Source organism: Chiloscyllium plagiosum, chromosome 6, assembly GCF_004010195.1.
Source record: "Chiloscyllium plagiosum isolate BGI_BamShark_2017 chromosome 6, ASM401019v2, whole genome shotgun sequence".
Lineage (NCBI taxonomy): Eukaryota > Metazoa > Chordata > Chondrichthyes > Orectolobiformes > Hemiscylliidae > Chiloscyllium > Chiloscyllium plagiosum.
This window is the reverse complement of record NC_057715.1, coordinates 58,309,950-58,324,052: the sequence shown is the minus strand read 5'-3', so window position 1 is coordinate 58,324,052 and position 14,103 is coordinate 58,309,950. Positions and strand designations below refer to the sequence as shown.

Genomic DNA, 14,103 nt, shown 5'->3' with positions numbered 1-14,103 from the left:
ATTCAAGCTATGTATCGAGCGATCGTATATTTAACAAAAAGCTGTGCTTACAAAATATAATCGACAGCAATGATGAAATATATCAAAGAAGATTACAAAATGTCTTCCCCAATTCTTCAGAACGAACCCTCTAACCACAACCGTGTGCAACTTTGAGCCGGTCACATGTCCACATCCCAGCCTGGATGGGAATCCACGTGTCCAGATGACGTAACTCCTCCAGCCCACACAACACCAGAAAGTGTGTGTATGCACACGACACCAACCGCCGCCCCGCCCTAATGGAGGAAAACAGCGAGACGGGAAACTACAACAGGAAGCACCAATCAGCTGTCGTACTTCATGGAACGTCACAATGCCTTGACTAACACCGCCCAAAGCCACAAATGGGAAGCAAGTGGATTGTGTGCATTACGACGACCATCCAATGGGCTTTGACTGTAATCACACCCCATTGTGACGCTCTTGAATCGTTTATCCTGATGCAGCCGCCATTTTGTATTAGGAAAGGAGAGAGGACAGAAGTGCTGAGCTGTGCGGAGCGGTTTAGCATTGTTTTTTCCCCCCCCCCTCCTTGCTTTTGAGAAAGGACTTCCGTATCATGTATATGTTTAGGGAATAACTACTTATATTTAAAGGCAAACATTATTTTACTATTTAAGCGCTAACAGCGAATCGAGTTTAATTTTTTTTTAAACGCAACGATGGCGGCGGAAGATACGGCCAAGGCGGATGCCTGTAAAGAATATCAGTCGTCGCTTGAAGACTTGACTTTCAACAGTAAACCCCATATCAACAACCTGACCATCCTGGCCGAAGAGAACCTGAAGTATTCGCCGGAAATCGTCAAGTTAATCGAAGCACAAATAACCAAGGTTTTTAAAATCTGTTTTTGTTTTTATTTTATTTGAATTGAAAATTCGGAATTTTTTTAAAAAAGAAAAGTCGAGCCTTTGTTTGATCGACTGATCCGCCGTGTTTCTGCTGTCCCACACCCTTGCTGTCGGTGTTGTAATGTTAATCAAGATGGCGGCGGGGGCCCCAGGGCTGGCGCACAAAGACCGACCAACGATCAGGCTGCCCGGCGCCACGGCCGCGCCGCCTCTCATCGTGCGTTGCCTTTCTTCCTTAGAATATTTTTTTTAATCTCCATTTTTCTCTCAAACACGCCCACGGTCAGATACTAGCCAAGGTTTTTAGATCTAGGTGTGGAGCGGGCACTTGTGTATGATTTTACAGTCAGCGAGGTTTACGAGCTTTTTTTTTTGCCCCCTCACTCCGGACGGAGTAACTCCGCTTCTAATCACTCCGGCGCCAGCGGCTTGTTCGCAGTTCGTGCGAGAACAGCCGCCCCGACCCAGACCGCAAGAGACGCCATGTTGAGTGTTCGAGTTGCTTCGTAGTTCACTAAAGCCTTTCGTTAAGTTTCGCGTGTTTCAAGTCGGGCATTGTCTAGTGTTGACTTAGACTTACTAATAGCTTAAATTTTTGAATTCCCCAGGGTGAATTAAGACAAATTGTTCCCCCTTTGAGCCTTTGCCATTCGCTCTTATTTCTTAGTTACACCCGTTTCCTTCGCCTTTGTTTGAATACATTTCTAACGTAATTTGACAATAATTGAATATAAACGTGTAGTTGGGTTTTTCACTTTGTAACTGGGTCAGCAAATTAAGTTTCCTTTTAAATTGCGTTTAGATTTTTAATTTAACGTGTTTTAAATGGTAATTTGTTTAAATGGTTCTTTGAAAAAATGTTAATAAAGAAAATGAAATACGTTCTTTTGTCTTATTTCTTTCACAGACTTACAAGGTTTTCATTAGTGTTTCATTTTTTTCTTTCAAGAGCACATGTCACAAAGCTGAATGCTTGTGGTGAGGTAACAGCTCGTGTCTTTTAGGAAAGAAAGTTGACAATTCTTTTAGATCTTAAAAGCAATATGATTAATACTAAAATGTACCCGTAAAAAGAAAATCTAGATGTCAAGTTAGAATTTTAGATATCCAGATGTTTTTCTGTATTTGCCCATGGGTTTTGCTTAAAGTTCCTTGCAAATTCTAAATAAGACTCAATTCTATAGGCCTTTTACCAGACAGCAATGTAACTTTAAAAATCTGACCCCAGTAATCGTTATTATTAGCACAGGCATTTTAGTATGAGCTTTTAATATTGCCTTGCGCCAACTGACTTATAACACATGGGACCAAACACAAGTGTAATTTTGATTACACTATACAATGCTTTAATTTGACTTTATTTCATGGGTTTTGCAAAGTAAGTCTTATCTGCCACTTCTGTTTCAGTTCACAAGTGTTTTTCCCTTACAAAGCCAGAGAGTGAGGCCGGTTTTATAATTTAGTTTTATTTCATTAAAGAGCACAACTTTTTTTTGTAGCAACTTTTATTTCAATGCCATATTTTGAAATTAAAGACACTACTTCATGAGAGCAAATATTTTTGTTTGGTTCCAGTGTGTTTGTGAACTTTGGGACCTGTCTTACCTCGAGTCGAGCAGGATTGCTTCCAGTACATCATGCTTGCACTTAACATTTGATATTGGGCAAAATCACAAGCACGTGTCTGCAGTTGCTGATTTCAACCAATGTTGCACTTGGCTCTCAAAGCCTTGAGTCACTTGTGTTCAGTTTTGTTCATGTCTGTTGAAAGTGTTCTTGATTTTTGACCAATGTGCTGGATCAAGTTGGGGTGCTGCAACTGATGCTGTTGCATACTGCCTCACTGCTATGGCGCATGGTTCCTTAGGACTTAAATTGCACAACTGCTGGTTATTTTTGCTGGCAATGGTTTATAACATTGACATAAGTTTTGTCCTTGTGACCTAGCTGCTGTTCTTGGCTTCCTTTTTAAAAAAAATCCACTTAATCAAAAGAATTCACTAAAATTATATGGATTCCATAATTTCAGTTCCAGTTAATTTACCCATGAAGCTGATTGTGACATTACTCAAGAAAATAAATACTATCTTCAAGTTTGTTTCCGGAAGATTCCAAATAGTATGGCTCAACCATTCTGCCAGTAGATTGCTGAATTGGTGTGGATTGTTCCAGTGGGAACTGGATTTAGTAAAGTAACAACATGGCATTGCCTAAGCCTGGAACCTCAGACTGGTTGTGAATTTGCCCTCAAAATCTGAAGTTATAGTGCCCACTAGCTTCAATTTAATGCTGCTCATCAGCATCTCAGCTTATCGTTTAAAAGTTGACAGATTGTTGAGAGTAAGTGGGCATTTTTTAAGAGCAGGAAGTACACCTCTCCCTGCACTGAAACTTTTGACATTGCTCAATTACCTGTAGCCCCATTTAGCTGGATTGAGGATATAACTGGTGAAATGTTTTATAGTTCCAGCAATCTGAGTTGGAAGGAAGTTACAACAAAATTTTTGAAATTGATATTTACCTTCCTAACAGCAATGTGGGTGTACCTATGCCACTTGGCTTGCAACACTTGAAGATGGTGGCTCAGCACCTTTTTTCAAGGGCAAACACTGCTGCCCCACATCTAACGAAAGGATTAAAATAAAAGGTTTACAATTGGGTAGACATGATTTTGTAACACTACTCATGGCATAAATCTGTTCGCACTTGGCATCTGATCATGGTGATGCACAAATTTGCATATTAAATGGGACATTAATTGCAAATACCAAACCACTTTGGTACTGACTCATTTCAGGCATTGCCTGATGTTATTTCACCTCAATGTGCGCCTCATGGATGTATTGGAGATCATTTTCAATAATGGTTTTGGTGTACAAGGGAAAAAAAATGAAGCAGACAAATCATGCGGCAGGATTTAAATAAAAGCTTTGATTAAACAAGGATTTCTGTAATATTACAAAAAAGCAAATTTTGTAGGTCATTGACGCTACACCCTAAACCATTCCTGAGTAAACTTCATTCGGGTAAAGTTGTGACAGGCAACATGAAATTGTAAGTTATAAATTTCAGTCATTTCAAGGTCACCCTATTGCAGCCAGTTCCTTGACTTAAACAGCAGATGTTTTGAAACAATAGTGTCATTAATGCAAATTCTGGAGTAATTGTTCAAAACGGAAACTGAATGTGAAGGACACACTCATTCAGCAGTGCTGACAAACTAGTGATAGGGGCCTTTTGCATGACTTGCAAATACTTGTTAGGTTTCCAAGATATTACTACATGGTTTATACTTGCAACCCAGAATGTGATTCTCATGTTATTTACAGCACTGCTTAAGCTATTAAACATGATTTGTAATCATGTGCCATGGAAGTATCTAACCCTGATACTTAAGGTCTGAAAGCCAGGTGGAATTATAAGTAATTTGGAAATTGCTGATGTGCATGATTTTTAAAAAAAAAAAGTTACACCATACAGCATTGGGTTCGGTTTGTCTCATTCACTCCACAAATGCAGTGCCACATGCTAGCTTCTAGAAAGCCATGGACTTCCTTGGGGAAGATATTAATTTAATTTTTCATAGTGAATTAAATCTATATCGCTTTTGATGGAAGCAGATCGTAAATGCGATTTTGAAGATGCTTCATTATAAACCTTGTGGTTCTTTCTCAAATGATGTACTTCAACATACAGGTGTAAACAGATGAAATTTCAACTCTAGTTGTAATTTTTTGATTTGATGCATCTTGATGCAAGGAATTTTAAGCTGAAGGTGTTAAAATACAGTATTTGAAAATTAAATTGCTGGGTTGGAATGGATATAGGCTAGTCTGGAGGATCGCCAATGTCTTTGTTAACAAGACTGAAAAATACATGAAGATTAATGTCCGATGTGATTTGATTCTGGACTATTAACCCACATTGTTATCCTGCAGCCTCTTCCCAATGTCAAATGTTCAATATGCAGTGCTATCTTGGACTGAGGTGAGCATCACATGGTCAACTTCCAACATTTACTTGGCAGCCATGAAGTGAAATCTGGACGAAGCGGTTGTATAACTGTTCCCTGGCATTGTGAATCTGTAGGCTGATGTGCATTGATGCCCCTCTTTGCCAGAGAAATGCTGTTTTCGAACTGAAGTAGATTCATGTGATCACATGATTCCTACAGATCCAAAGGTGTTCATTTTGCAATGTTTTGTTTACTGTTACATAATTAATATCTAGCCTACCATGTGATCAAAGTCTGAAGGCCATTTTAGGTAACCTACATTTTCTTGAACTTTATTGAATGAATCTGTTTGCAATATTTTGCAGCTAATTTAAATTTTGTGTGCAAGTTGTGCGATCAATATTTCTAGGTACAGAAATATTAAGGTTATCTTAGTGCATAGCCTCTTTGAGGATTAATGTCAACAATACATTGTGTGTTTTGCAGGTGGTACTTTATAGTTTTGTTTTTCAAAATCGAACATTCTAATACAGAGCTCCATTTTACCAAATGCAAATAATTAAAGACTTCCAGACATCCTTCTCCTTCTATGGAAGGGAATTGTGTGTGCAGAATCTACAGGAAGTTTGGTTTGTAACTTGGTTTGTACATTGAGATTTGAAAGTGTTCCACACTGAAGTGAGCTTCAGGAATTGACTGGAGCAAAGACCAATGAGATCTGCTCTCTGGTCGATGGTGATAAAATTGGCCTGGAGTAGCGTGCTCCAGTTGATCTCCTCAGACTAAAGAAGGAAAGATCAGAACATGAAAAAAAATTGTTGTTGGGAATGAAATTGGTGATGGTATTGGTGTGTCAACACTAAGTTAATAAGCTTTTGGATAAAGGCGGAATTGGAATTTTCTTAGTGAAAATATGAAGATCAAAGGGATGTCAAATACATGCAAGTCTAGCTTCTATTGGAAATAGAAATTTAGAGGAAAACTAACAACACGTTTGCACTAAGTTAGGTAACAAATGGGTAGATTAAAGTTTCATTGTAAACTGAATGAGGTGATTAGAAGCATCCAGTTATGAAGTACCATCGTTTTCTGTTTAGTGACACAGAATTTGATTACTTTCTATCAAATTTATATTGCATTCAAAATTGGCAATGTGAAAATCCATTACATTTTAAATACAGTGATATAGTCTGCGCTCTTGTAGGGGTTATCAGCATCAAGCCAAATTATAGAATTACTGTGATTGGGGTCAATATACAATTTATCCCAAATTATATCTGTTGAGAAAATAACTGAATGCAACTGCAAAGGTAGAGGCTGTAATAACTTGAACACAATCCTTTGCTGTGAAAGAGCAGTTTACAAATTACATCAAGTTAAAACAGATTTTACTTGTCTTTGATTCAATGTTTGAAAAACAATGCATCTTTACTGCTGTAACTCAAATAAAGAATAATTGCAAATTTTTCAGAGAATGTGGAAGACTTGCTTTGAAGTTCTATATGTGGAAGTAAACTGTTATAAGCTTTTGTAATTTGTAAATATAGGTTTCAGTCATTTGAGATTGAGATTTTGTTTAATAGACCAAATTCTGAAGCTGCTTACACTGCTAGTCTCTAATCACCTAAGATTATTTGAAGAATTACAGAATTCAAGGAAATTCCTGCAAGTCGTGGCAAGTTATTCCCACTCTAAATGTTTTAATATATGATTTAACAAGAATTGCTTTGTTTTGTTTGTTTATCTAATTTCCTAATGTTCTGAGTTTTCCTGTTGCTGCAGGCCCCAGCTTCAGAGAAGCTTCCAGTAATGTACCTCATGGATTCCATTGTGAAGAATGTCGGAGGAAGCTATATTTCACTCTTTGCTCAAAACTTAAGTCCTATATTTTCTAGTGTTTTTGAAAAGGTATCTATACTTTAATCACTAGAGTAAATGTGAATGTATATTTTTGTACACTTATTTGAATGTTTTAATTAGGTATTATAACCTCTTAGTGGGAGATTTGTGCATTTTATTATGGAGTTACGTGGGTGAAATTCTCATTCTCTGTGCTTCAATAGTTGGTTTGAAATATTGAAACACTTCCAATTGTGTTTCTAATGGCATTTTATATTGAATACAATCAAGTTAATTTTTGAACAGTGATCTCACTGCTAAAGATTGTATTGGTTGACTCCAGTGGAGTTTAGTATCTTAGCTAAAATGATTGTTCATTTGACAGCGTATTAATTTACAATTGAAAAGTTATGACCCATTTATGTTGGTGATTTAATTTTGACAAACAAACCTCCACTTCGGCTTGTGTAAATTGTACTCCAAGTAAACCTAATATTCACACTCACTGGAATTGCGTATAGTATTCCTTGATCCCATTTTAGCCATTGGTTAGAAGAACCAAAATGTATAAGTAAGCAAATGCATCACTTATTATTGGAAGGATTTGATACATTTTAGTTGCCAGGTGACTTTTTTGCATCTTTTTATTTGCATTCCTGTAATCTGTGGCTGAGGTCACACTTCATTTTTTTTTAGGTAAATTTCAGAATTTTTCTCTCAAATAAACTGCTGGATTAAATAAAAGTTAAGCATGCTATCTTAACTGGACCATATGTGGAATGTACATGTCTAGATGTTCCTATTGCATTATATAGAAAGCTACAAAATTGCATTTTTAAGTAAAGAACTAATTTTAGACCAGTTTCTAATGGACCAGTATTGGAAACTTACTGGTTATACCCACGTGTCAAATGGATCAACAAGAAGACTGTTCCAAAATTAATTTCAGATACGTCTTGTATACATGCCGAGTTCTCTGTGTTGAGAATTTACTTTTTGAACATTATATGCATTTGTTCATAGATTCATGGAGATGTATAGCACAGAAACAGTCCCTTCAGTCCAACTTATCCAGACATCAGATATCCTAACCTAATCTCATCCCATTTGCCAGCATTTAGCCCATATCCCTCTAAACCCTTCCTGTTTATATACCCATCCTGTTTATATACCCGTCCAGTTGCCTAATAAATGTAATTGTACCAGCCTCCACGCCTTTATCTGGCAATTCATCCCATATACGCACCAGCTCTGCGTGAAAACCTTGCCCCTTAGGTCCCTTTTTAGATTTTCTCCCCTCACCCTAAACCAATGCCCTCTAGTCCTGGCCTCTCCCACCCCAAGGAAAAAGGCTTTGTCTATTTACCTTATCAATGCCCCTCATTATTTTATAAACCTTTATAAGGCCATCCCTCAGCCTCCGATGCTCCAGGGAAAACAGCCTCCCCGTATAGCTGAAATCCTCCAATCTTGGCAACATCCTTGTAAGTGTTTTCTGAACCCTTTCAAATTTCACAGCATCCTCCTGATAGAAGAGACACCAGGATTGCGTGCACTATTCCAAAAGTGGCCTAACCAACATCCTGTACCAACTCAACATGACCTCCCAACTCCTATAACCCAATGCTCTGACCAATAAAGGAAAGCCTACCAAATGCTGCCATCACTATCCTATCTACCTGTGACTCCGCTTTCAAGGAATTATGAACCTGTACCCCCTTGGACTTTTTGTTCAGTTCAGTTGATACTATTGAATAAGACCAGGTAATAGCAAATGGAGAAAGTCAGCACTTTGGAATGGTGAATGTTAATGCATGTCTGCAATTCCACAATGCAGCATTTGAACACTGACTTGGTCATTCTCTGCCTGATACTTATGACGTTTGAAATTTGCATAATAAAAACTGAACTTCAAAGTATGGTTTCAGTTATGTACTCAATCTTATTCTATTTTTCTTATACTTTTTAATTGGAAATGTGACTTAACCATATGCGTTACTTTTTAAACTACACTGCAATCCTCTTGTAACTGAATAACATGAATAATCTACATCACAATGTTGATAATTTGCGCTTAAAAAATGTCCGTGCAATGGGAGCATATAGGCAACAGTTATGATTCTAGTGAAGAGTACATTATTGTAAACAGTCTCAGATTTGCATTGTCAGCCTTCCACAGATGCAATTGGCTAACTTTGTGCTCAGTTCTAATTCAAATTATTGTACATATTTTATCAATTGTTTGTTTCGTTTGTCAACTTATTGTCACCTTTTTTCATTTAAATGCTTTTTTCTTGCTCATCAAAAACCAGTAATTCGGGTATTAAATTATTTCCAGTTTGAGACTTGCTACCAGAATCCAGCACACTGTTAGTGTATATTGCACAACAAGATGTACAAACTCTTGCTTTGCCACAGCAACATATTTTGCCTCAAATACTTCTGAACCAGCATTATTATGTACTTGCCTTTCATCAATTATTGTGGGTTGTTAGGTAATTCTGAATTGCAGAACTGAGATCATCCTAATTATTTGAAGCTTTGTTCAAAGCTTGTCTGTCTTTAATCAGTTAAGATTGGATTTTAAACTTGAGTACCAGAGGCAAAAAACAAACAGGCTAAACTCAGCACACTACCCTGTTGCCTTTCCAGGCTATTTTGCTTGGTGAAATTTTAATTTAAAAAGCAAAGTTCAGTTATATCCGTAAAATGACAGTGATGTGTTGAATTGTAATCATGGCTTTACAAACTGAATCTTGTAACAAATAAAATTTCCAATTCAGTACTTAAAGCATTCCTCTGTGTGACCACAAGGAAACTCCTTGTTGATAGAGCTTTGAGGGATAACTTCATATTCCAACTGAACCTATTTGAGATTTATTCTGTTAATCTAATGTGTTTGGGGAACTACATGCTTTAAGTGCAGTTACTTCCCAAATACAGATAGGTTATAGAACAAAAATGAAAATAGTTACCCATACTCTGTAATCTTCTAGTAACTGAATGAGATCTGGTCAAAAAAACCTCTCCATATGTTTGACTACGAAATAAGTTGTCAAAGCAAATTTAAAGCTATGTTACTTAATGAATAGATGTATTCTTTCTGGATTATAGGTATGCTTGTAAGAATATGTAAGAGGCATTTAACATTGCATAAAGCTGGATAATTGTTTTGTTCTTAGGTGGATGAGAGCACTAGAAAAAGTTTGTTTAAATTGCGTTCCACATGGGATGAAATGTTTCAACTGACGAAACTTTATGCCTTAGACGTCAAAATCAACAAACTAGATCCTGCATGGCCTATTAAGCCTTTGCCACCAAATGTGAATAGTTCAAGCATTCATGTAAATCCCAAGTTTTTAAATAGATCGGTAAGTATTACAGGAATTCTCAACTATAACATAAGGAAAATGTTACTCTTCCAAGATGAATTAATGTGGTTGCAATAACTTTTGAGTGTAAATAAAGAAAATTTGCAAAATGTTGTGGTCCTCCTTTTATTTGGCATTTCTTGAGCCAGTTTCCTCGGAGAATTGTAGAATATCCTGGTCATAACTTCACTTTCTCATTACTCGTAGCTTGAAGAACCTACCACCTCAAGTTCCACAGTTGCTCCTATTAACTCAGCTAAACAAAACATTGCTGAGTCACAGAAAAACGTAACACAGGAGCAAGAGCAGTTTATAAGACAACAGCTGTTAGCAAAACAAAAACAGTTACTTGAGTTGCAACAGAAGAAGTTGGAACTGGAATTAGAGCAGACAAAGGCACAACTGGTAAGTTCAAAGTCCTAATCACTAAATGTCATAACGTTAGAGGCAATTTCTGTAGTGATTGAGGTCTAATGGGTTTGAGGTAACAGTGCTCCTCACTAAGTTTTATTTCCGATAATATTTAATTGTGATATAAAGGTAACGCTACTGCACCCCAAATTTGTCCAGAAAATGCAGTTGTGCAAAAAAAAGCCCATTTTGCTGCTTCAGTTGCATCACAGCACTTGCACCATTTATTTAATTTGCAGTGTCCATTTGTATTCATTGTTTGCATTTAGCAGCTGTCTTGGACTGTTCTTTTCATGATCCATCTCATTTGAGGAGTGGTGGATTGGCCCTGAAAACGTGAGGTTTAAGCACAGACCAGGAATGTGTTCTGGGTTTGTACGTGATCGGTAACTGGCAATTCAATCAGAAATTTGGCATGGCCTTAGTCCTGAGGGTGTTGGATTTGAGAAGGTGTACTCTTATTAATAAAATTTGATACAATACCATTTTGTGAGAACCAAACATTTTTTTGCTTTTCTGAACAACTTGGTTTTGAGAGGGAAATCATTTTTAACCAGTTGATTGGAGTGCTTTGAGGAAGTAATATGCAGAATATAAAGGAGAAATAGTACCATTACATCAATATAAGACTGTGCTTTGCAGTTACACCATGGTGGCTTAGTGGCTAGCACTGCTGCCTCACAGTGCAAGGGACCAGGTTCGTTTTCACCATTGTATGTTCTCCAGATGTCCTTGAGGGTTTCCTCTGCGTGCTCCAGTTTTCTCCCAGTCCAAAGATGTGCAGGCTAGGTGGATTGGCCCTAGTAAATGTGCGGTCACAGGGATGAGGTAGGTCAGGGTGTGATGCTGTATAGTGGGTTGGTGTGGACTCAGTGGGCCAGATGGCTTGCTTCCACACTGTAGGGATTCTGATTTGGATGTAAATGTGTCATCACCTCAACAAAGGATCAATCCTTCACGACTTTCGAAGTTGACCTATGGATGCGTTTCCATTTCCAGACCAAATAGACTTTAGATAAGGAGAGAGAGTAGATGTTTAAAGCAGGCAAATATGAATAGCATTACACATTCAAATTTGAAATTGAGAATGGATTGGTGCTGATCCGTTGTCACGAAAGTTTTCACTCTGTTGTGCTTCCATCAGCACTATGAAGCAATCACAGAAGAAATCTTACCAATAACCTGTAAGATGTGAAGTATGTTGTTGTGCACCATTCACGTCTATGAACTTTTCATTGTGGTAGGTGGCAGTTTTAGTTAATACCAGTTATTTAAACACCTTACATTTGTACAGCGAAATGAAAATGCTACTTGGCAAGTAGAAGATTGTGGGTACGTTGAGATTTCAGTTATATTTAAGATTTTACTGCAATCCCTGAAACATTTTGGAAGGCTGATTTTGTTGGCTATGCTCAGTTGAAGTTTGAAATAAAGTAGTGTTTCTACAAAATAAACATGTAGATTTCAATACACCTTTTCTAACCTGAAGAGAGTTGCAAATAGTTGAGGAAACACAGCAGGTCCAACAGCGTCTGAGGAGAGAAAAGAGTTAATGTAATAGTCCAGTAACCCTTTGTCAGAAAATTCTGGAGAAGGATCACTGCACTCAAAATTAACTCTGTTTTTCTTTGTTTTAGATTACCAACATCCTCCGTTCTTGTGTTATTATAGAGTTGGGTTTGGTATAACCCAACATTTCTGCTTCGCTTTTGTTCTAAAGAGTCTTCAACTTTAAGCATCGGTGAAAAATAAATTGTTACGAGCAGAGGTGTCTTGTATTTTCAACATGCACAATATTTTACTTTTATTTTCAGTCTCAACTGACTATAGCTAACAAAGTCAAGTGTTGGAAATATTAGAGTTTACTGGCTAATAAATGTGTCAAGAGACAAAGTTAACATTTAGAATTCAATATGATATTGGACAACTGAATGGATGTAGAAATGTATTGGAATTGTTGAATTGGACATATTTTTGATTCCCTTACATTTCTGAAGAGGAGTCACGCTTGACTCAACACACACTCACTCGCTGTCTCGCTCTCTCCATAGATTGTGCCAGATCCGTTGACTGTTTCTGCACTTTATTCCAGTTAGGGTTTACTGGATGCTCCAAGTGTCAGGAGAGTTTTTGCTATGACTGATACTCTTAGAATTAGTGTATTATCATAGCTCCATCATTTGGCTTATTTTAAAGCAAGGAAGATCCTAAAATAATTGCGCATTAACTTTCAAGTTAAAGCATTATTATTTTGGATTTGTTTTTAATTTACCTCCATATTTAGAGTCCTATGATATGGATACAGACCCTTCAGTCCAGCCAGTCCATCGCGACCATAATTCCAAACTAAACTAATCCCGTCTGCCTGCACTTGGCCCATATCGCTCCAAACATTTATTTAGTTGTCGAAATGTCTTTTAAATGCAACTACCCCATCCACTACTTCCTCTGAAAGTTTGTTCCATACATTAAACCACACTGTTTTAAAAAAAAAGTTGTCCCTTGTCGTCTTTAAAATATTTCTCTCCTCAGTCTTGAAATCCTCCACCCTAGGGGGAAAAAAAGACCTGCCATTTACTTTATCTATACCCCTCATTATTTTATAAACATTTATAAGGTAACCCCTCAATCTCCTACACTCCTATGAAATGAAGTTCCATCCTAGTCCGCTTCCTTATAACTTAAACTCTTTTCTTTGAAGATTGCTGGAATGTGTCGGGCTAGGCTGCAATTCAGTAGTTGTTGCCTTCTAGTCCCCTGTCAGTCCAAGGGGCAGCCATTCTTGTGATGTCGGAGATGTTTATACGGCAATTTGAATGTTGGCTATTTTTGGAATGACTGGCGACGAAGCGAAAGTAATGTTAGTGGTTTTTATTCATTTTAGTTTTTGGATAAATTTTGCTGGTATGATGAGCATTTATTGTCTGTACTCTATTGCATTCAAGGTGGTGTTAAGACACTTAAAGCATTGCAGTCTGCTGTTGTAAGTGTGTTGTCAGTGCTGTTTGGGATGGACTTTTTTTTCAGGCTTTGCTTTTTTGACAAGGAAAAGCAGTATAATTTTGGGTCAGGGTGATGTGTGACTTCGAGTTCCTGTCCATCTGCAGTTTTTATCCTTTTGAGTTCGTAAGGTGCATTGAGGTAATCTTGGGTATGTTCCTACCATTAATCCTGCATGGTACATGTTGCCACTGTCAACGGTTGAGGAATTGAATGTCTAAAGTTGCCAATGTAGGGCAGGCTGTTTTGGCCTGGATTTCATTAATCTTCTGTTATTGGATATTAAACTCAAATTAGGCAAATAGAGCAGTCCATCGCATATCAGATTTGTCATATAGGTGGTGGGTAGGTTTTGGGAGTCAGGAGATGACTTTGCACTGCTGTATCTATGGATAGTCAGTTAAGTTTCTTCTTGACAGTAATGCCAAGAATGGCCGCGATATTTACTTTCTATATTGTAGGTGGTCATGGCCTTTCACACACAACTTGTGCATTGATATTAAGGAATTACGAATGTGGTCACAGACTGCTTTGGCACCTGACCCATTGTCACGTTTGGTATAATTTGCAATCAGTGACCATCACAATTGTGGACAAATGATATCGAAGGCTGATAAAACAGTTGAAGCTAGTT

At 37.5% G+C, this 14,103-nt stretch overlaps 1 protein-coding gene across 4 annotated transcripts in view; it reads left to right on the top strand.

Moving 5' to 3' along the window:
* The first annotated feature begins 485 nt into the window (after window positions 1–485).
* Window positions 486–14,103, top strand: part of pcf11 (PCF11 cleavage and polyadenylation factor subunit) — a 38,401-nt gene continuing 24,783 nt past the window's right edge. For all 4 annotated transcript variants that reach the window (XM_043691646.1, XM_043691645.1, XM_043691644.1 and 1 more), the window contains exons 1-4: window positions 486–875; window positions 6,631–6,756; window positions 9,870–10,058; window positions 10,266–10,463. In XM_043691646.1, coding sequence (XP_043547581.1) covers window positions 705–875; window positions 6,631–6,756; window positions 9,870–10,058; window positions 10,266–10,463 — 684 coding nt within the window. In that variant the 5' untranslated portion in view covers window positions 486–704. The remainder of the gene's footprint in view (window positions 876–6,630; window positions 6,757–9,869; window positions 10,059–10,265; window positions 10,464–14,103) is intronic.